The following is a 23,668-nucleotide window of genomic DNA, read 5'->3' as shown; positions in this document are numbered from 1 at the left end:
TGTTGCGTGAAATGATAAGCCAGTCTCAAAAAGACAAATCTTGTGTGATCTACTTATATGAGGTATCTAAAGCAGTCAATCATAGAAATAGAAAGTAGAATGGTAGTTGCTAGGTCCTGGAAGGAGGGGGACATGGGGTAGTGTCCAACAGGTAGAGACTTCCAGTGTTACAAGATGAAAAATTCTAGAGACTGACTGCATAACAATGTGAATATACTTAATCCTACTGAACTGTTCACTAAGGAATAATTAAGATGGTGAATGGTATGTATTTCTTTTTTAAAAGATTTATTTATTTATTTTAGAGAGAGCCAGCAAGCGTGCATTGGGGGTCAGGGAGAGGGAAAGGGAGAGAGAAAATCTCAAGCAGACTCCCTGCTGAGCATAGAGCCCAACCTCGGGCTCTATCTCATTACCCTGAGATCACGACATGAGCTGAAATTAAAAGTCAGATGCTCAACCAACTAAGCCACCCAGGTACCCCAGTATGTACTTCTTTAAACATAATTTTTTAAAAACTTGCTTAACTAGGGGTCAGCTCCTCAGTGACTCAGTCAGTTAAGCATCCTGACTCTTGATTTTGGCTCAGGTCATGATCACAGGGTCCTGTGATTAAGCCCCATGTGGGGCTCCATGCTCAGTGGGGAGGTGGCTTGAGAGTCTCTCTCTAACTCTGCCCCTCCCTCCCACTCCACTTTCCCTCTCTCTCTCAAATAAATACATAAATCTTTAACAACTTTTTAAACCCTAAGCTGTATGAAAATAACCTGTGGGCAAAAGAACCCACAAAAAATGCATAATTTATGAGAATAAATAATTTGAATTTAACTTAAAAAGGATGTTTTATTTGATGTTAGATGACTTTAAAAAAATATACATGTGTTTCAAATTCAAATAGGATTCTCAAAAATAGGTAATGAACAAAGTATTTATTGAGAATTGCTTTTTATTCAAATTCTTTTTTAGAAAAGATTTTATTTATTTATTTATTTGGGAGAGAGAGGGAGGGAGGGAGGATGGTAGGGGAGGGGCAGAGGGAGAAGGAAAGAATCTCAAGCAAACTCCCCACTGAGTGGGGAGCCCGAAGTGGGGCTTGATCCCAGGACCCTGAGATCATGACCTGAGCTGAAGGCAGACACTTAACTGACTGATCCACTCAGGCGCCCCTAAAAATTCTTACCTAATTCACAATTTTAAGAGCAAAAAGTACAAAAAGTACATTAATCACAAGTTAGCCATGACACTCTGTAGAACCTCCAAAAATCATTGGGAATGTACTAACCTCAGGCATTTTTTTTTTTTTTAAGATTTTATTTATTTATTTGACAGACAGAGATCACAAGGAGACAGAGAGAGGGGAAGGGAAGCAGGCTCCCTGCTGAGCAGAGAGCCCGATGTGGGGCTCGATCCCAGGATCCTGGGATCATGACTTGAGCTGGAGGCAGAGGCTTTAACCCACTGAGCCACCCAGGTGCCCCTAACATCAGGCATTTTTAAAGCAAATTACTTAACACGAAAATATGCCTCTCTATTTATTCATAAGAATATAATTTTCTAATATCCATTACTAAAGTGGTATCTCATTATTTCAACAGAAGTTAAGAGAAAAAACAAAGTATCTATGTATATAACTATGTACTTAAATTGTTTAAAGTAGATTAAATATAATGGGTAACTGTTGGCAAAAGAGAAAAGAGACATGGATTATTTTCCCATTTTATATTATTAATAGTTAAATTATGCCTAGCAGTTGTTATATTCTGTAATAGTTGACACAAACAATCTGTTCATTTTAATTTTAGTTCCGTGATCTTTTTCAAGTATTTCTATTATGGCAGTATTAATGGCAGTATGATGGACTAGAACTAAAAACTAGAGCCTAAACTAAAAAATGCTAAATAAAATAATTTCAAAACACCAAACTCATAAATGAATGGATTTGCAAAAAGGGAAGAAGTCATTAGAGGCCAGGAAAAAAGAAATGGGAACAAGAGTCCAGTATGGTAAAGCTGAAGTATTCAGGGGTCTTTGAGGCATGTACTGATCCAAGGTACGCCTACACTTTCAGTTTTATTTCTATGCATGTTAAAGAACAAAGTCCAAGAAGGACTGGGATTCAGACAGTAGATCCTCTTGCATAAAGCTAGGACCTACATGGGAGAAACCTCATGGAGAAGGGATCAAGAAAGGAAAAACAAAACAGGAATGATAAAAGAAACAATGTACTGCCAGGAAAGTTGTCTGACCTGCCCCTAACTCTGGAAGGGGGTGGGGGGAAAGCCTCTTGAGAATTCCTATCTACTGTCAGCTTTTGGGTAAGTTTAGGGCCCAAACTCATGCTATCTGTATGGCCCAAAGAAACACAAAGGTGAGAATTTTGCTGGAGGGTCGGGGGTCAGGGGGATGGGGTAACTAGGTGATGTAATGAGTACTAGGTATTATATAAGACTGATGAGTCACTGAATTCTACCTCTGAAACTGACAATCCAATACATGTTAATTAATTAAATTTATATTTTAAAAAATGAAGTAGATATACGTTAGGCTCCATGCTGGGTGTGAAGCCTACTTAAAAAAATACTAATAAAGTAGACCTGTGTTGCCAATGAACTCAGATGCTTGGTGAAAGAAAATATAAATCATTCCTAGAGGAAGAAGCTCTCAATCTTTAACCTATCAGATACTGAATTTATCTGACAAATAATATGAAATATGTATGTTTAATATGTTTATGGAAATTAAAGAAAGAATTAAGGAGCAAAACTGTTTTAGGGCCACTGAAAGTAAAATGTCAAAGGAAGGATTAACTACAGACTAAACACAGGTAAAAAGAGAATTAGTAAGCTGGGAAACAGATATGGAGAAATCACCCAGAATGCATCAAAAAGACAAAAAGAGAGGTTGAGAGATATGAAAAATGGAGTGAAACAGGTTAACAGGTTTAATTAAAGTATCAGGAGGAAAAATAGAAAAAAGGTGGATGGAAGCAATATTTAGAAAGATGGTTGAAATTTTTCCAAAAACTACTGAAATACATTAACCTTAGATTTCACAATGAGTCACAAGAAGAACAAACAAAAAGACACTCATCTAGATAAACTGCAGTCAAAATATAGGTCATCAAAGGCAAAAAGAAAATCTTATATACAGCCACAGTGAAAAGACAGATTTCTGGCCATGGAATGACAATTAGGGTGACTGTGATAAATTACTTCTCAACAGTTACACTGGAAACCAGAAGATGGTAGCATCTTACTCTCAAAGTGCTAAGAGAAGGAAAATAAAAAACCAGTTTTAACCTAGTATTTAATATCTAATAAAATCATTCAAAAACACAGGCAAAGGGAAAACAGTTTCAGATGAACAAAATCTCATTGCAAATGTCACCTCATTTGGGGAATGTCTAAGGATATACTTTAGGAAGAAGACTGAACCAAGAACTATTTAAGATACAAAATAGAATGTGAATTTTCAAGAAACGGCAATTGTAGTATTAAAAAGAAAACCACACAGGAGCCTGGTGGCTCAGTTGCTTAAGCATCTGCCCAAAGTCCTGGGATCAAGTCCTGCATTGGGCTCCCTGCTCAGCGGGGAGTTTGCTTCTCTCTCTCCTTCTGTCCCTTCCCTACCTCCCACCCCCCACCCCACTTGTGCTCTCTTGCTCTCTTTAGGGAAAATAAATAAATACAACCTTTAAAAAAATAAAAAAATTTTAAAAAAGAAAAGAAAAAGAAAACCACACATCTAAAATGGAGTTACTTATACTAGGCCATGTTACCAAGCCCAGGACTTAGTACCTAATCTAATTACAGTTTCAACCTTCCCCAGAAAAGCAGTCTTAACTGGTCAGTCTGGAATTTCCTGGTCAGCACTGGTGAGGTAATCCACCTAGTAAGACCCTTTTGTCCCCACAGGAAGGTGACCTCACCCCAAATAATCCTTTCTTCTGTTTATGACTTCCTTGTCCTGCATTTAAAAACCTTTCCCTTTCTAGGGGCACCTGGGTGGCTTACTGAATTAGGGGTTTGCCTTCAGTTCGGGTCATGATTCTGGAGTTCTGGGATCAAGCCCCATGTTGGGCTCCTTTCTAGGAGGAAGCCTGCTTCTCCCTCTCCTCCCCAGTTGTGCTCTCTCTCACTACTGTCATTATCTCTCTCAAATAAATAAATAAAATCTTTAAAAAACAAAGCAAAAGAAAAAACTTTCCCTTTCTATAGACCTTTGGAGCACTCCTGTATTTGCTAGATGGGATACTGCCCAATACATGAATTAATAAAAACAATTACATTTTTATAATTTACTTGGTTGAATTTGTTATTTAATAGTTGGTAAAGTTAAACAAAATCAAGTGTATAAAGTAAAAATGTCCTATATGAAGGATTAACAAAATTCTGAATAACTATCGAATAAGCTATGATGGGGGTGACTGCTATTAAAGCATTTTACAATATTAATACGTATTTTTTAAGATTTTATTTATTTGACAGAGAGGCACAGCGAGAGAGGGAATATAAGCAGGGGGAGTGGGAGAGGGAAAAGCAGGCTTCCTACTGAGCAGGGAACCCGATGCAGGGATCAATCCCAGGACTCTGGGATCATGACCTGAGCTGAAGGGCGATGCCTAATGACTGAGCCACTATGCGCCCTACAGTATTAATATTTTAAAGATTCTCACTAACATAAGACTAAGTGTTTATGTTAAAATTCCAAAATCTACCATTAAGAAAGGGAAACAGAGCTGATAACACAGAAAAAAAACTGCAATGAGAAAAAAAAGCCATTTCAGTTATTTTTTAAAAAAAGGCAAAAAAGGAAGAAAAGCCAGATAAATGGTCAAAATAAAAAAATTTAAAAATTCTTAGAATAAAATAATCAAAACACTAGACACTAAGACTTGTGGGATGTAGCCAACACAAGATCCAAACACTCAAAGACTCAAATGTTAATATCTAGGGAGAGGAGTAAAAGGAAGATTTAAAATAATTAAGTCTGGGGGTGCCTGGGTAGCTCAGTGGGTTAAGCCTCTGCCTTCAGCCCAGGTCATGATCTTGGGGTCCCGAGATGCAGCCCCACATCAGACTCTCTGCACACCGGGGAGCCTGTTTCCACCCCCCTGCCTGTCTCTGCCTACTTGTGACCACTGTCAGATTAAAAAATAAAAAATCTTAAAAAAAAAAAATTAAGTCCAAAGGAAACAGTAGAAAGAAAAGAACAATAATGGAACTAGAAACTAAACAAAAAAAGATGTATTTATTACATCTTTATCTAAATATTCTTCATGAATATTAACAAGGGTAAAAAGAGTAACATAATCAACACACTTCAAGTAAAAATAAGCAAGGAGAAAAGAGAAAGGGCACAAATAAACAGTATTCGGAATAAAAAGGGAGACAAAACTACAGATAAAGCAGAGACTATGAAGAAAAGGAAATATTAAGACCTTAGGCAATAAGTTCAAAGTTTTAGGCAAATAAGCTGAAAGTTTTAGAAACTTGTTCCTAGAGAAAATATAAATGAGCAAAAATTGATTCAAGAAAAAAAATTAAATAAATAGATTCAAGAAGAGACAGAGGAGCTTCTTCTAGGTTGGAGAGATACTGAGGTGTTGTGTCCCAAGAGCAGTATGAAAACTCTGTAGCACCCTCCCCCACCCCCAGGGCATTTCCTACAAATCTCCTCTATTTGCATGTTCCTGAGTTTTAGGTTTTATAATAAACCAGTGACGGTAAGGAAAATGCTTTCCAGAGTTCTGTGAATTTTTCTAAGCAAGTTACTGAGTCTGAGTGGTAGGCTGTGTAAACTCCTGAATGTGGAGTTGTCTAGGCAGCAATGAGGGTTGCCTGGACACCCCATTTGTAGCTAGTGCCTGAAGTGAAGACCAAACCCCTAAACCTGTGGAGTCTGGTGTTAACTCCAGGTAATTAGTATCAGAATTGAACTGAACTGTTGCGTACTCAGTTGCTGTCGAACTGACTGGTGGTAGAAAAGAAAGAAACTCTTGTTTAGTGTCAGGAAACACCTATCATTTGGTTTCAGAAAATGTGGGATTCACTAGAAAGGCCCAGATTCACAGAAATATGTGGTTTGGGAAGAGAAAGGAAGGAAGTGTGGGGGATGAGAAAACTTTGATTCCGAGGTGGCCTGATGGTCACCAAAGGTATGGAACAGCAGCTGAGGTAAGTTACGGAAGGTAAGAGGTACCAATGGAATTTATAGATGAATCCAACTCCTGGGAAACTGGTTCATGAGATGCCTGAGGAAATGCAAACCAGTAAGAAAAAAATGCAATATACAATCCCTTCATTACTGTTATCTATAATAACAAAAATAAAATTAAGAGAGTGCTGGGTCACACTTGACATTATACCAAGCTGAACTTCTGCTAAGTAGCCTTAAGGCTGTCCCAAAAGGGAAAAATTATGTGAGGCCAACAAATAGCACTTCTAAGAGACTTTTGGTCACTCAAGTTTATACTGCAGAGTGGGGCAAAACCAAGAAGCTATTCAAACCAGAGGGTATAATGTGAAGGAGCTATCTCATTTTGTAGATTAGTATCAACTTCTTAAAGAACCCTTTTTAAAATAGATTGAGAGAGTAATTCTGGAATGGTATCTTTGTTTTGAAACGCTACAGGGTAGAAGAGCATGTTTGGGTTGATTTAAGATCCACAGCTAACAATGAGAGGATCACAGGTAGCTATCCATGATCCACACACATAGCAGGTTACTCCTGAAGGAACAGATAGTCTGGTGGACTGGATAAAAGTTTTTGTAAAGTCTGTTTATCCTGAGGAAAGGGGACTGCCTGACTCCCTCTTAAATACCAACTGGAACATCCTAGATGAAGCAGTTAATAGGCATCATATGCAAGCTCTGTAGGATCGGCTTTATAGTAACTGGGATACTCACCCACCAAATATGCCCATTACCCAGGTCATGGTAAATGCTGGGGGCCCCTTCTGCATAAATACCTCATGTAACCTTACTGCCACAAAATCAGTGAGAGAAGCCTTCTCAAATTTGCAATCTTGAATGAATTTGGTCCTCATGAATCCTAAGGGTGCTAATAAAAGTATTAAATTAACAAGAATATGTGGAGTGGCAGGGGGGAGTCAAGGGACTTCTCCCAGCAGGGTGGAAATCTTGTAAGTTATTAAGAAATAGGGTGAATAAAGCAAATATTGATAGGAGTGAAACAAAGAGGAAAAGGAAAATGAGTGTCAAGTGACTCATTCTAGCGGGGTGTAAATCTTTAGATGGTTATTGAAAAATGGGATGAATAATACAGACATTGATGGGGCTGAAACAAAGTCGTAATAACAACACTCTCTAAGGCTAGATAGACCAAAGGAACCCCTTGTTGGTACCCTTACATTAAAAGATGCCAAACAAGTTGGGTCTATTTACTCCTGTTTGGAGAAATTTAAAATGTGGGAAAGGGAAAGATTATAATGAGAAACCAGACCTGCAATCATCCAGGGCAACTGTTGGGTAGAGTAATCAAGACAAAGATCAACAGGGGCACCTGGGTGGCTCAATCAGTTCAGAGTCGGACTCTTGGCTGTGGCTCGGGTCATGATCTCAGGGGTCCTGGGATTAAGGCCTGTGGGGCTCCGTGCTCAGCTAGGGAGTCTGCTTGTAGGTGTTCTCTCTCTCTTCCTCTGACCCTCCCCCACTTGCATGCAAGTGCTCACTATCACTAAAATAAATAAACAGATCTTAAAAAAAAAATCTGAAGACTGACAAAAGGGCCAAGGTCTCTTGGCTCACTCCCTTGTGGAGACCCAAAACCTAACGCACAAGAGTGGGGAAAATGGTCAGTGAGAAAAGAGAAGTTTCTGAAACTCCCTTACACAGGAGCCTCATGTACTGTGGTACCAAGACCCTTTAGTGAAATCGTAATGTGGGCTATAATTAGACTGAAAGAACGTAAGAGTTTTAAGGTTGAAAGCATTAAAGTTTAAGTTTGGGTAAAAATTACAATGTTTAAATAGGCTTTACCTCAAACTACATATTTAATGCAATCCCTATCAAAACACCACTAGCATTTTTTCAGAGAGATGGAACGAACAATCCTACAGCTTTTATAGAGCTACAAAAGACTACAAATAGCCAAAGCAGTTCGGAAAAACAAAACTGGAGGCATCATGATTCCAAATTTTAAGCTGTATTATAAAGCTATAGTCATCAAGACAGCATGGTTTTGGCAGAAAAAAAGACAAACACATCAATGGAACAGAATAGAAAACCAAGTACTAATCTTCGATAAAGCAAGAAAACTAGATAGCAGTCTAGTTTTCCCAACACCATTTGTTGGAGAGACTGTCTTTTTTCCACTAGATACTCTTCTTACTAGTAACATGCAGAAGAATGAACGTTTAGTAACATTCTAGTAACATGCAGAAAAATGAAACTGACCACTTTCTTATACCATACACAAAAATAAATTCAAAATGGATTAAAGACCTAAATGTGAGATAGGAAATCATCAAAATCCTAGAGGAGAACACAGGCAGCAACCTCTGTGACCTTGGCCACAGCAACTTTTTACTGGAGGCAAGGGAAATAAGCAAAAATGAACTATTGGGACTTCCTCAAGATAAATAACTTCTGCACAGCAAAGGATGCCTATGGAACGGGAGAAGATATTTGCCAATGATATATCTGATAAAGGTTTAGTATCCAAAATCTATAAAGAACTTACCAAACCCTTGGGATGCCTGGGTGGCTCAGTTGGTTAAGCGGCTGCCTTTGGCTCAGGTCATGATCCCAGCGTCCTGGGATCGAGTCCCATATCGGGCTCCTTGCTCAGCAGGGAGCCTGCTTCTCCCTCTGCCTCTACCTGCCTCTCTGTCTGCCTGTGCTCACTCTCTCTGACAAATAAATAAATAAAATCTTAAAAAAAAAAAAAACTTATCAAACCCAACAACCAAAAAACAAATAATCCAGTTTAAAAATGGGCAGAAGAAGGGGGCACCTGGGTGGCTCAGTGGGTTAAAGCCTCTGCTTTTGGCTCAGGTCACGATCCCAGGGTCCTGGGATCGAGCGCTGCATGGTCTCTCTGCTCAGCAGGGAGCCTGCTTTCACCTCTCTCTCTCTATCTGCCTGCCTCTGTCTACTTGTGATCTCTGCCTGTCAAATAAATAAATAAAATCTTTAAAAAAAAAAAAGAAAAAATGGGCAGAAGACACAACTAGATACCTTTCCAAAGAGGACATCCAGATGGCTAACAGACACATGACAAGATGCTCAACTTCACTCATCATCGGAGAAATACAAATTGAAACCACCACGAGATATCACCTCACACCAGTCAGAATGGCTAAAATTAACAACACAAGAAAAAAGAGGGGTTGACGAGGAAGCGGAGAAAGGGGAACCCTCTTGCACTGTTAGTGGGAGTGCAAACTGGTGCAACAACTGTGGAAAACAGTATGGAGGTTCCTCAAAAAAAGTTAAAAATAAAACTACCCTACAACCCAGCAATTGCTCTACTAGGTATTTACCCAAAGGATACAAAAATACAAATCTGAATGGGTACATACACCATGATGTTTACAGAAGCGTTATCAACAACAGCCAAACTATGGAGGGAGCTCTAATGTCCATTGACTGACAAATGGACAAAGAGGATGTGGTGTGTACACACACACACACACACACACACCATGGAATATTACTCAGCCATCAAGAAAGTGAAATTTGCCATTTGCAACAACGTGGATAGAGCTAAAGTGTATTATGCTAAATGAAATAAGTCAGTCAGAACAGACAAATACCATACGATCTCACTCATATGTGAAATTTAAGAAAGAAAACAGGTGAGTTTACCAGAAGGGGAGAAATAAAGGGGAGAGGGAAACAAACCGTAAGAGACTCTTAACAATAGAGAACACACTGAGGGTTGATGGAGGGAGGTAGGTGGGGCATGGGCTAGATGGGTCATGGGTATTAAAGAGGGCACTTGTTGAGCACTGAGTGTTGTACATAAGTGATGAATCACTGAATTCTACTCTAGAATATGTAAATGAACTAAATTATAAATAAAAAATAAGTAAATAAATGGGCTTTACCTGAATGTTTTATGGGAATGGGTATTTTGTATGACTGTAGAACACTTCCCTTAGAAGTAAAACAGAAAGCACATAAATTGCCCTTCAAACAATATTAACTGGACATGCCACATGGGAATAAGACTGCCTGAGCCTACTCAGCGTAGAAAAGTAGCAGGAGTCCTGGTATGGACAAATTCCCCACCATAGCCCTATATGCACAGCACAGAGGCTATGCATAGCACTGAGGCTATGGCAAAAATCTGTGACCGGGGCGCCTGGGTGGCTCAGTGGGTTAAGTCTCTGCCTTCGGCTCAGGTCATGATCTCAAGGTCCTGGGATCGGGCCTCTGCTCCGCGGGGAGCCTGCTTCCTCCTCTCTCTCTGCCTGCCTCTCTGCCTACTTGTGATCTCTGTCAAATAAATAAATAAAATCTTTAAGAAAAAAAAAAAATCTGTGAGCACCTCCCAGTGATGAGTATTAGGATGCTGGACTAGAGAACTTCCATGAGAGGCAATTACTAGCTTGCTTACTGGACATTAAACTGTTCTTATTAATGAAAGACAAGAAATAATCTTGAAATACTCATGATGTCCTAGGTAATGTTGGAGAAACACTCTAATGGAGAAGGAATTATTTAGATGAATTCCAAAATCAAATGGAGACTGTTGCCTCTTTTCCCATAGGACTGACTCTGGAATGTATAAGAGGCTGCTAGATTCTATTATCACTTGTAGAATCCTGAAATCTACCTTTACTGTAGCTGAATCTAAGCAGGAACCTAAGGTGTGCCCTTCCAAAGGTAGAAGCATCTGAGTTTAAATAAAAAGAAGGAGGACTAGTAGCTGAGGGTAAAGGAAAGAATAAATGAGTTATGCAGTAAGGGAAATACAATATACATTAACACCTCAAAAGAGGCTTAGAGTAAGAGATAATATTTTCTCTTACCTCAATTATACCAGATGCCTTCAAAGGTGAAACCATGTATTGCTTAGACCACTACTGCTTTTGGAACCTGACAAGACCAAATGGAAGTCCGCAAACCTGAGTGACCTTAGCGTAGGAAATATTTTCATTCAATAAGGATGATGGACGGAACTATTAATGACTGAATGGGACTAGTAATGTGCCAGAATCTTTTAACTACCAGGATTCTTTTGCTATATGGGATCCACGGTCAAATACCACGGGCTAGCCTGTGGTATAGTAAAACATCATAGGTGACAAAAATGATGATGGTGATGATGAAGGAGGAGGAGGAGGAAGAGGAGAAAACGTAGAGGTGGGGGGCAGGAATGGAAGGAGAAATAAAAAACCTAAATAAACTATTAAAGAGACTGATCTGGTACCTTACATCTTCCCAACAAGACCAAACAGTTTACAGACAAGTTCTCTCAAACAGTCATGGAACATATATTTACAACCTTAAATGAAGTTATCTCTATCTCCCAGAAAAAAACAGAACATTTTCCAATACAATTTATAAAGCTAGAATAGCCTTAATACTAAAAACAGAAAAGATAGTACAAGAAATGAACATTATAAGCCAATCACTAAAACACATAGATGCAGGGGCACCTGGGTGGCTCAGTGGGTTAAGCCTCTGCCTTCGGCTCAGGTCATGATCCCAGGGTCCTGGGATGGAGCCCCACAATGGGCTCTCTGCTCAGCGGGGAGCCTGCTTCCCCCTCTCTCTGCCTGCCTCTCTGCCTACTTGTGATCTCTGTCAAATAAATAAATAAAATCTTTAAAACAAAAACCACATAGATGCAAAAAAAAAATTCTAATAAAAATACCAGCCAACCGGGGTGCCTGGGTGGCTCAGTGGGTTAAAGCCTCTGCCTTCGGCTCAGGTCATGATCTCAGGGTCCTGGGATCGAGCCCTGCATCGGGCTCTCTGCTCAGCGGGGAGCCTGCTTCCCTCCTCTCTCTCTCTGCCTGCCTCTCTGCCTACTTGTGATCTCTGTCTGTCAAATAAATAAATAAAATCTTAAAAAAAAAATACTAGCCAACCAAATCAAGTCATATTTAAAAAATAATAATGCATCATAACCAAGTAAGGTTTATCTCAGGAATACAGGGATGGATTTTCACCTTCAGTGATCAAAAGAAGAAAAACATGATCATCTTACTTGACGTAGAAAGAGCATCCAATAAAATATAATATGAATTCATGATTTTTAAAAACTTGAACAAACCAGGAATAAAAGGAACTTCTTTAGGGCACCTGGGTGGTGGTGCAGTGGGATAAGCCTCTGCCTTCGGCTCAGGTCATGATCTCAGGGTCCTGGGATTGAGCCCTGTACTGGGCTCTCTGCTCAGCGGGGAGCCTGCTTCCTCTTCTCTCTTTGCCTGCCTCTCTGCCTACTTGTGATCTCTCTCTGTCAAATAAATAAATTTAAAAAAAAATTTTTTTTTTTTAGATTTTATTTATTTATTTGACAGACAAAGATCACAAGTAGGCAGAAAGGCAGGCAGAGAGAGAGGGGGAAGCAGGCTCCCTGCTGGGCAGAGAGCCTGATGTGGGACTCGATCCCAGGACCCTGAGATCATGACCTGAGCCAAAGGCAGAAGTTTTAACCCACTGAGCCACCCAGGCACCCTAAAAAAAAAAAAAAAAATCTTTAAAAAAAAGAACTTCTTTAACCTAGTAAGGTAGTTACCAAAAACACTACAGAAAATGTTATACTTTATAGTGAAACATTAAGTGTTCTCTTCAGCCGCACCTAGGTTGGTTACACATCCACCTCTTGGTTTCTGCTCAGGTCATAATCTCTGGGTTATGAGACTGAGGCCAACCCCTCACCTCATGCTCGTGCTGGACATGGAACCTGCTTGAGGTTCTTTTTCCCCTCTTCCTCTGCCCCTCCTCCCATGCATTCTCTCTCAATAAACAAAATATAAACAAACAAACAAACAAATGTGTTCTTTTAAAAATCAGGAAAAAGATAAGGAAGGATGCCTGCTACTATAAATTCTATTCTATATTGTACTGGAGAGCCTAGTACAGTAAGGCAAGAAAAAGAAATAAAGGTGAGAAATACTGGAATAGAAGAAACAAAACTGTCATTATTTGTAATTATCTACTATTGTAAAACTTTACTGAGAGACATTAAACAAGACCCTTCAAAACAGAGAGATACAGCATTTTCACGGAAGGGAAAAGTCAGTATTTTAAATATGTCATTGTCCTCATATTAGATTTGACACAATTCCAATAAAAAGAAGGTAGTGGTTATTATCTGTAGCACAGCATTATCTATGTTATAAAGTTCTAATGATGGTATGGCTTTGAAGGATTCATGATTCTGAAGGCTCTCTTTCAGCTAAGTGCTAAAATGATGTCATTATTTTGTATTGTAATGTACATGTTAGACACATGAAAAATGTATATTGAGTAAAATAGTCTACTTCTTGGGTAAAAAAAAAGGTAATGAGGGAACCATCCTACCAGATGCCAAGACTTACTTTAAGGCTACAGTAATTTAGCAGAGGGACAAAAATACTGGCAGAATAAACTGAAGTACACCAGAAATATACCCTCACACACAGGAACTTCTATATGACATTAATGGTACTCCTGCTCAGAAGAAGAAAAAAGAGGTCTATTCAATGACTAGGATAACTAGTTGGAGATATTCCTAAAATATTAAATTTGATCTCTTCCTTACAACAAGGAAAAATCAATTTTAAAAAAAAAATCAATTTAAGACTAAGGCCTTAAATGCTAAATATAACTTTAAAATATTTAGAAAAAAATGTCTATTTTTATGATCTCTGAATAGAGAATTTCTGAAACAGAAAGTTAAGTTGTAAGTTAAAAGACCGATAAATTCAAATTCATGAATTTTTTTTAAAGATTTTATTTATTTATTTATTTATTTATTTGACAGAGAGAGAGAGGGAGAGAGAGAGAGAGATCGATCGATCACAAGCAGGCAGAGAGGCAGGCAGAGAGAGAGGAGGAAGCAGGCTCCCCGTTGAGTAGAGAGCCCGACGTGGGGGCTCGATCCCAGGACCTGAGATAATGACCTGAGCCGAAGGCAGAGGCTTTAACCCACTGAGCCACCCAGGCACCCCTATTTTTTATTTTTTAAGATTTTATTTATTTATTTGACAGAGAGAGAGATCAGAAGTAGGCAGAGGCAGGCAGAGGATGGAGGGAGCAGGCTCCCTGCTGAGCAGAGAGCCCAATATGGGACTGGATCGCAGGACCCTGAGACCATGACCTGAGGTGAAGGCAGAGGCTTAACCCACTGAGCCACCCAGGCGCCCCGCAAATTCATGATTATTAAGAGTATCTTAATTCATCAAAGATCACTAAAATTACGAGACACAAAATAGATGAAGATATGTGCTATACAAGTAACTGACAAAGGATTAATTTCTTGAATATGAAACAAAACATCAACAAGAAAAAGTCCTAATATTAAAATTCTATTTATCCCCAAATAAAGCTAATATAAAGATACTGGCCAAAGTTAGTTAAGTTCTACTGCTTTTAGGTATAGGTCATGGGAACGCACTTTCTTCCATCAAAATATCGAAGTTAGCTTTTATGATTTAAAAACCCTATAACCAATAAGCTATGGTGTTCAGTTGAGCACAAGCAGCAATCTGTGATTAGGAGACTTCCAACTTTTTCAAGAAAGCTTTAAGTGGCTTCTACTTTCTGATTAGGTTAACTGATGCACAACTTACTAGAGGGAAGGGAAGAAAGGAGGGGAGAGGGGCACTGTGAAGGCACACAGGCTGACATGGCAGTCCAGTGTGAGCTGTGGAGTCAAAGAAGGTAAGCAAGGCCCCAAAATTGTTCCTGAGACTTTAATTATTGGTATCAAAAATTAGGCACTCATATTTAAGTTCCCCTTTTATTCTGTCACTATTCCTTTGAAAAGAGGATCATACTCTAAACTTCCCCCATCCTGTTCCATGTACCTCCAGGGTGCAGAAGAAAGTGATCTTTTCTGATTTGGGGTCCTGGAAAAGAGCCTGTATCTCCTGGGTGCATTCTCTACTTAAAATTTCTAGCTAGTTATCACCACAAAGTGAGTGTGATATACACACTCTCTAAATAGCAGATTGAATCTGTTTAAATGGGCTATGGACCAGAATTTCAAATCAGTCTAGAAGGAGAGTTTTCATCACTAAAACCCTTCTATTCTGATTCACTTTGGGTTTTCACGGTAATTGTTTAGCACTTAACAATGTTTTTAAATTTTATGGCATAGCTGTATTAGTAAATAAGAATTGGAGTATTGGGTGTTATTAAAACCCCCTTAACACGGTAAGAATGAAAGAGGGCATCAGAGTACAAATCAACATAATGACTCTTATTTAATTCATTTAAATGAAATCTTTTTCTCTAATGGGAAAGACATTGCGGTATTAAAATCTGCATTTATAAAGAGCTTTCATTTTATACTCTACAGTTATTTAGCATGATCCCTTTGTAACAGATTGGTAGAGTGAGTTAATAATTTAAAAATAAATATTGAGACAGATAAGGAAAGGTGAAGTGCAGTGCCCAATACAGTTAACATGGCGATTAAGTGCTCTGGAGAAAGACAGATCCAAGCCCCATTCTTAGCTCTACAACACTACCTAATACCTGTGTGATCTCAAGGTGGTTATTTGGCTTCCCTGAACCTCAACTTCCCTTTAATAAAATACAGATAAGAGCAGTAACTCATTGTTGAAGAGAGAAGCATAGCCAATTCCTAACACAGAGTGATTTCAGTGAATGGTTATAAAATTACCATATGAAGCTTTCTTTTGTAGGACACTTAAAATGTGTGTAAATGTGTATGTGTGTGTGTGTGTGTGTGTGCAGAGAGAGAGAGAGAGAGAGTCCTATAACTTCAGGATTCATCTGTCGTTCTCGGGATAAAACCAAAATTTTTTTAATTTTTTTTTTTTAATTTATTGGACAGACAGAGATCACAAGTAGGCAGAGAGGCAGGCAGAGAAACAGGAGGAAGCAGGCTCAGAGCAGAGAGCCCAATGTGGGGCTCGATCCCAGGACCCTGGAATCATGACCTGAGCCGAAGGCAGAGGCTCCAACCCACTGAGCCACCCAGGTGCCCCGGGATAAAACGAAATTACCAAGAAATCGCACAAAACCCCACAAAAAACACCTCATTTAGTACAAAAACATGTTCATACTTCTTCATTTGAAACTGAATTAAACTGGTAGATATTAATCAACTATAACTTTTTAACAGCTTCCATGAACCACCTGGGATAAGCTAATCCAACAGCGGAAAGATGAGAGCTCAGGACAGACCACATGCAGTGAGACATACAGTGCTTTTTAAAAGAGAAAATGTGGGGGCGCCTGGGTGGCTCAGTGGGTTAAAGCCTCTGCCTTCGGCTCAGGTCATGATCTTGGGGTCCTGGGATCAAGCCCCACATCGGGCTCTCTGCTCAGTGGGGAGCCTGCTTCCTCCTCTCTCTCTGCCTGCCTCTCTGCCTACTTGTGATCTCTGTCTGCCAAATAAATAAATAAAATCTTTAAAAAAAAAAATAAAAGAGAAAATGTGACGATGAAAGGGTTTTTTTTTTTCAAGAAAAAAAAAAAAAAAAAAGCCCTAACATTCAGTATAAAAGAACATTTATTAGGCTCTCAACCCTGAAACAAATGCCTTGATTATTCAATCTAACAAAGCTATACTTTAAATGCAGTAATATGGTGGACCCATGCAACTTAAAATATACATAATTTATAGAGGATTGTGTAGGACTAAGAAAATGAATAATAATTACAATAATATCAGCTATCATTAAGTGCCAATTATACCCAAAGTAGTATGTAGTTTTCTTAGTTAATCTTCACAATAAATCAGTGAGAGAGAAGGAAAAAATCCTGTTATCCCCATAAAGATGAATTAACTGACACTCAGGAAGATTACATAACCTGTCTATGGTTACAGTTAGTAATGCAACAGAGATCTGAATCTAGGATTGTTATGACTTAAAAACCAATATTCTTTCTGGTCCAAACTGCTTCTCTAGGCAGAGCTAAAACTGAACCAAATGACCTTGAAGATCCCTTGTTAATCTAGGACTGAAATTATTTTTTCTCATAGGTTAATATACCTGAGGGTATCTAGTTCCATGCCCTGTCCCCTTCCAGCAATTCTCTAACCCCCACCCCGTCCGCTGTTTTCAGGGAAAAAAGCAAGAAAGAAAGAAACAGAAAGGAAGACAGAATTACTAAGTTACACGTTTTAGATACAAACAAGTGACCTGCAGGTAATGATAAACCCTGAGAGAGTAAGAGGAAGAGGAAAAGAGAGAATTTCGATTGGTCATTAGAGAACTTCCTGACAACAAAAATAGAGACATCAGAACACATTATCAAAGAACATTATGTAGGATAAACTGAAGAAAATACAACCTCGTGAAGGGCTGTCAACACACAAATAGTGTCAACATACACACAAGATGGGGAAGTACAAATATAGCCTACTTGGCTCAGCCTCACTTCTAATTTAAAACAGAAAAGAAAAAAAAAAAGGAAGTGGTAAAATAAGCTTGATGGCAGCCATCAGGAGACTGCACTACAATTCTGCTAGCCTAAATACAAGTTAAAAAGCTAACCCAAATATTTGTGACACATTTTTCAAAGAACCCATCGATGTGCAGCAACCATTTTATATTTTCCTTCAACTCGCTATCTGTTAAGACAAAGCACCTCTATTTTCTCTGCAAAATCATGTTCAGGTTGGAGCCAGTGCTCTAAGTTTAAGCTCAACATTAGCCATCATAAATGCATTCATCAAATAAAACCCAAATTCTGTTAAGTTTCTTAAGTATGTGCTGGGAGAACATTGAATGAGAAACATTACAAAGATAACTTCCTTTTGGGAATAAAAGCAAAATAAAACAAAAACACCCCAAATAACTCTACTAGAACTGTTAGACTCAAGAGAGCCACAACTAGTGTTATCTCCCACAGGCAAAGGTCCAAAGTTGATTGCCTTAGGAAGCTTCAGAGTCAACAATTTCATTTATGCCTTTCCAATGTCAACTGAGTTTTGATGGGAACCTTTACTCATCTGCAAAAAATAAGACAGCTGCATGTTCTTGGTACTAACATCATTCTCTCACTTCCATTATGAAAACAAGTATGTTTCTTTTATTATGATTATGTACTATCTGGAAAAAAGAGCCTATTTTCATTAAAAAATAAATACACTCAAGTCAGCCAGATTCAGGCTTTTGTATGCTTTCCTGTTTTTCTTCACAGCCACTGACACCTCAAAGAGAAGTAATATCTTAGCCTCTGGTACCACCTAAAACAGGTGCTCCTTTCACACAAAACAGAAGACCTCTGACCATTAATTATTTGGTTCTAGTAATATACCCCATGGAAATGCAATAGTTGGGATTCATATGCACTTTTCTGGGGGAGACTTAAAATCCAGGGAAGACCTACCTTGTGAGTAGAGAAGGATCTGCATCTCTAAAAGAACACAGGTAAACACCTGCACCAGGTTCTCCAATCCCAGAAGCTCGAAGACCTCTCGAAGAGGGTAATCAGAAAGGGGGAGTTCACTGGGCCCAGGTCTCTGGCAGATGACGGGTTCATAAACCCCATAAAATTTCAGTGATCTCCCTGGAGGTGGAAGGGGTACCTCGTAGAGAATGTTATGGATGTAGCTCTCAAGTGGCAAGGGCGGCGGCTGCTGGGAGGTTACTGCCTTATAAAGCTGGATGAGGAACTTCTTGCACGCCTGCATGAAAGGCAGCGGTGTGATCAAACATATACTTTTTGAAACATACAGCGTGTCTCTGCTGATGTCATAGGAGTTGTACCGCTGGAGTTTCAAAAGGGAAGTGGTGTCTCCTTCATCAATACTGCTGGCCAGCGAATCCATGCTGCAGGAGGATGAAGCGTACACACTGCTGTAATGCTCGGCGTTGTGCATCTGGTAGAGCGTCTGCATGGCTGTGCAGATCTGCTTACTGGTAACTTCTTCGTAAAAAGTCAGAACAAAACCATAGGTACGAGAGCCATCCTCCCGGGTAATTATAAATGAGTGGAACTGAGGGTCTTTATTGTCAGTCTGAGTTCTGAAAGACAGCCCTTTAGGCATGCACAACTGTGGAGGAAAGAGGGAAAAGGATCAGAATGCAGTACACAAATAACTTCAAACTAGAAAAAAATGTTTGTTGTTTTTAACACAACAGGACTCCAAAGGACACAGAGGTTTTATCCATATTTAATATTATTAGCAGCAGCCTTCAGTTAGAAATACATTTTAAGTTCCTCATTGACACACTGATAAAACTATTTTTTAAAATAAATGTATACAAGGAGAACCATCTTTACTGTGTATTACATTCAGGAGGTCTGACTAAGAATGGAAAGATCTTTAACGTGTTCCCAGTAAACCTCTTACTCAAGCCTCTGACCTTTAGCACCGCATGTGACTTCTCTGAGCCTGACTTTATCAATGACTTGAAGGCAAAATATTCCAAGACACTTTACAAATTCTTAAATATAAGTACCATTTTTGGAGCAATGATGGTAATATTTCAGAGAAATGTGGAAGTACACGAAGGCTCATTTGATAAATTGAAAAAAAGAATAAAAACAAGAGTATCATTTTCACTTTTTTTTTTTTGAAGATTTTATTTATTTATTTGTCAGAGAGGGAGAGACAGTGAGAGAGGAACACAAGCAGGGGGAGTGGGAAGAGGGAGAAACAGGCTTCCCACCAAGCAGGGAGCCTGACGCAGGGCTCGATCCCAGGACGCAGCCGAAGGCAGACGCTTAACAACTGAGCCACTCAGGTGCCGCTCATTTTCACTATTTTGAACAATATGAAACTTGATCTTAGAAACAGAAACTTTAAAAATGGAATGATTTTTTGATTTACTGAAGAAGAAGAGTATAAACAAAGACATTTTAGATTGGCTCCAGTAGGTATTATGCTTTAGGTCTTGGTAATAACCCAGATTCAGTCAAACTTGGGAACAAAATAACCTGAGGCGCTGAAGATGCTATCTTTAAGATTCTTAAAATGCAATTTGAATTCATTTTTTAAAACATTTTAAATAAAAGAAATAAAACAAATTACAGAAAATCTGAAATATCCTAAAGGAAAAAAACTTGTAATTTAACTATACTAACATAATGATCATTATTAATTTTTATATTTCTATTTTTGTAGTGCAATATGCTTTCTGCATAGAAATAATTTTACCACAGTTATTACATTTTTCTTGTTCAGACTTAACAATGAATCTGATGTGAAATTTAGTTGTTCTCCCCATGTTACTAAGAAAACGCAATTCACCTTAAAGTTACATGTCCATCATTCAAACTGTCAACACTTACTAAGTGTCTTTATGAGCCAGACCTTATGATGGTGGTACAGGTTAGAAAGACAGACATGTTCCTGTTCCTATGGAGCTTCCAGTCCAGTAAGGACAGCAGATGACTAAAAAAATCATGAACTGTAAATAAAGTATGGGAAGTGCTATGATAGCGTAAATGCAGACTGCCATGGGAAAAACATCACAGGATGACATCAATTAAAAAAGAAGGAGCTACCAGAAAAAAATAAAAGTCTAAGTGGAAACCTGAAGATGAGTATAGGTGTTAGTGAGATGAAGAGAAGGCAGAGAGGACACATGTGCAAAAGCCCACAAGACAGAACATGAAGGTCTGAGGAAGTGACACATGTTTCCTGTGGGTGGGAACAGAATGCAAGATGGGGGGAGGTTATCCTACACTGTTGGTAGGGATGCAAGCTGGTGCAGCCACTCTGGAAAACAGTATGGAGGTTCTTCAGAAAGTTGAAAATAGAGCTACCCTATGACCCAGCAATCGCACTACTGGGAATTTACCCCAAAGATACAAATGTAGTGATCCAAAGGGGCACGTGCACCCCAATGTTTGAAGCAGCAATGTCTACAACAGCATTAAGACCATGGATGGCTCACTGGAAGTGCCTACACCCAGGACCTGAAAACTTGTTCTGTAAAAAGCCAGCTAATAAATATTTTAGTCTCTGCAGGCCTTAAAATGTTAGTCACAGCTCCTCAGCACTACCACTGTAGTGTAAAAGCAGCCACTGACAATACATAAAGGAATGGGCATGACTTTGTTCCAGCAAAACTTTATTTATAAATAGGTAGCCAGTTGGATTTGGCCTAAGGGCTAGTTTGTCCACTCCTGGTCTAGTCAAGTAAAATGTAATGAAGGTAACAAGTAACAAATGAGTGACTTTTCAGGCTGAAAAGGCAATACAACTTCCCTCTTTCTCTCTCTGGTCACAGACACTGGGACCTCTGAGCCAACATGTAAGAAATGTAACTAACCTGAAGCTACCAAGCTAGAGACCACATGGTCTCTAGATCACACAGAGACAGGATTCCCTAATGATGTTCCTAGCCCTGGAGATATACCTATGACTGAGTGAACCTTCAGATGACTCCAGTCTTTACCCTTTGAACCACTCTTAACTGATACTCAGTAGAGCAGAGGGGTTACCTTGCTAAACCCTACCCAAACTGCAGATTTGTAAGCCAAGTTAACAATTTTGTTATTTTAAATCCAGAGTCAACAAACTTGGAACACCTGGGTGACTCAGTCAGTTAAGTGGCTGCCTTCGGCTCAGGTCATGATCCCAGCGTCCTGGGATCAAGTCCTGACATCGGGCTCCTTGCTCAGCGAGGAGCTTGGTTCTCCCTCTGCCTATGTCTGCCACTCTGCCTGCCTGTGCAGTCTCTCTCTCTCTCTCTCAAATAAATAAATAAATAAATAATTTTTTAAAAGAAAGAGTCAAAAAACTTTAGTGGTTAGGTCAAATCCAGTCTGCCACCTTTTTTGTAAATAAAATTTTATTGGAACACAATAGTGCTCATCCATTTAAGCACTGTCTGTGTCTACTTTTGCACTACAGCAGCAGAGATGAATGAGTAACTGACAGAAATGGTATGGCCTAAAAAATGCCTCAACTATTTATTACCTGGCCTTTTTTTTTTAAGATTTTATTTTTATTTATTTGACAGAGAGATCACAAGAAGGCAGAGAGGCATGTGGGGGGGTGGGGGTGGGGGGGGAGGGGAGAAGCAGATTCCCTGCTGAGCAGAGAGCCCGATGCAGGGCTGGATCCCAGGACTCTGATACCATGACTCTGATACCATGAAGGCAGAGGGCTTACCCCACTGAGCCACCCAGGCACTCTATTACCTGGCCTTTTATTTAAAAAAGAAAAAAAAAAAATTGCTAACCCACAACCCATGTTTTAAGCCTCTTAAATAGTAAGTACTAGGGTGGTCTGCTATATAGCAATAGGTAATGGAGACACTCCCTTACTTTAAGTTTGCACATAAATACTATCTTAAAGAACCTTCCTTTATCATTCCATAAAAAATACTGTTTTCATCCTATAAATGCCATTAAAATGTCACTTTTCCTCTAGAAAGTCTTTAGTGAAGGGGGAAGAAATGAAAGTCTTGGATTGCTGTATACAAATGCTACATTATAAACTGGTACACATTACTAGTTTCTCTATTTTGTCTGGATCTCTAGATTGTAAATGACTCAAGGACTGGTGTTATATTGCTATGACTGTAAACATATTAAGAGTACCAAATACAGAACAATACACTATTTGGGGCCATAAATGGTGACTGATAATAGATATAAAAAGCAAAAACCAGGGGCGCCTGGGTGGCTCAGTGGGTTAAAGCCTCTGCCTTCGGCTCAGGTCATGATCCCAGTGTCCTGGGATCAAGCCCCGCATCGGGCTCTCTGCTCTGCGGAGAGCCTGCTTCCTCCTCTCTCTCCGCCTGCCTCTGCCTAGTTGTGATTTCTCTCTGTCAAATAAATAAAATATTAAAAAAAAAAAAACAAAAACCATGAAGGTTACTATTATTAGGTTAGTGAAAATGTCTTTGTATTTCATATCACTGAATATGAGACCTAGAAATAACTAAGGTAGCTTTACATAATTATTTTTATATATGCTGAAAAGAATTAAACTACTATGTATATTTGGCTAGAATAAGACACACAGTTAGGTAAAACACACAAATACCTGAATTTGTTAGAGGAAAATTGTTATTCCTAATCTTGGGAATAGCTGTGTAAGGAAAGGCCATGGCAGGACATTTTCATAGTCATATCTTCACATTAAAACTGCTTTCATTAGAACAGGAGGAAAACTTCTGATGATTTAGGACTAAAAACTCATCTAACACATCTACTATAGCCAATAAAGATTGTAGGAAGAAGATATGAATCCCTCTTGCTCCAGGCTGTGCTCAAATATTTATTTGGGATACTGCATGCCATATATGTATTTGTTGAATGAATAAATAAACAAATGAACAAGAAAACAAACAAAAACAACAGCTAGGGGTGTAGGATCAGATTTAGCTCCTCTCTTGGTTAGGTCTATAGTTTTCTTCTTACATGTAGTAGGCAATACAGAAATGTGACCTCCAAAGTCAAAATAAAGATTTAATTTAATTGATAGGCTTTCCTGACATCATAAACCACAAAATTACAGCTTCAACTGCTTTTGCACAGCTGCCAAATATTCCCTTAAGGTTTTGTAGCTTTCTTGAGCATGCATTCAAACATTTACAGGAAAA

General features: G+C 38.9%; 1 protein-coding gene across 2 annotated transcripts in view; it reads right to left on the bottom strand.

Annotated features, from left to right (window-relative positions):
* DENND5B (DENN domain containing 5B) overlaps positions 1-23,668 on the bottom strand; it is a 183,593-nt gene that overhangs the window by 73,477 nt on the left and 86,448 nt on the right. For both annotated transcript variants that reach the window (XM_080809936.1, XM_080809935.1), the window contains exon 4: positions 18,492-19,158. In XM_080809936.1, coding sequence (XP_080666062.1) covers positions 18,492-19,158 — 667 coding nt within the window. The remainder of the gene's footprint in view (positions 1-18,491; positions 19,159-23,668) is intronic.

Source organism: Martes martes (genome assembly GCF_963455335.1).
Source record: "Martes martes genome assembly, chromosome: 8".
Lineage (NCBI taxonomy): Eukaryota > Metazoa > Chordata > Mammalia > Carnivora > Mustelidae > Martes > Martes martes.
Note: the sequence above shows the minus strand (reverse complement) of the source record. Positions and strands in the feature narration are given on the sequence as shown.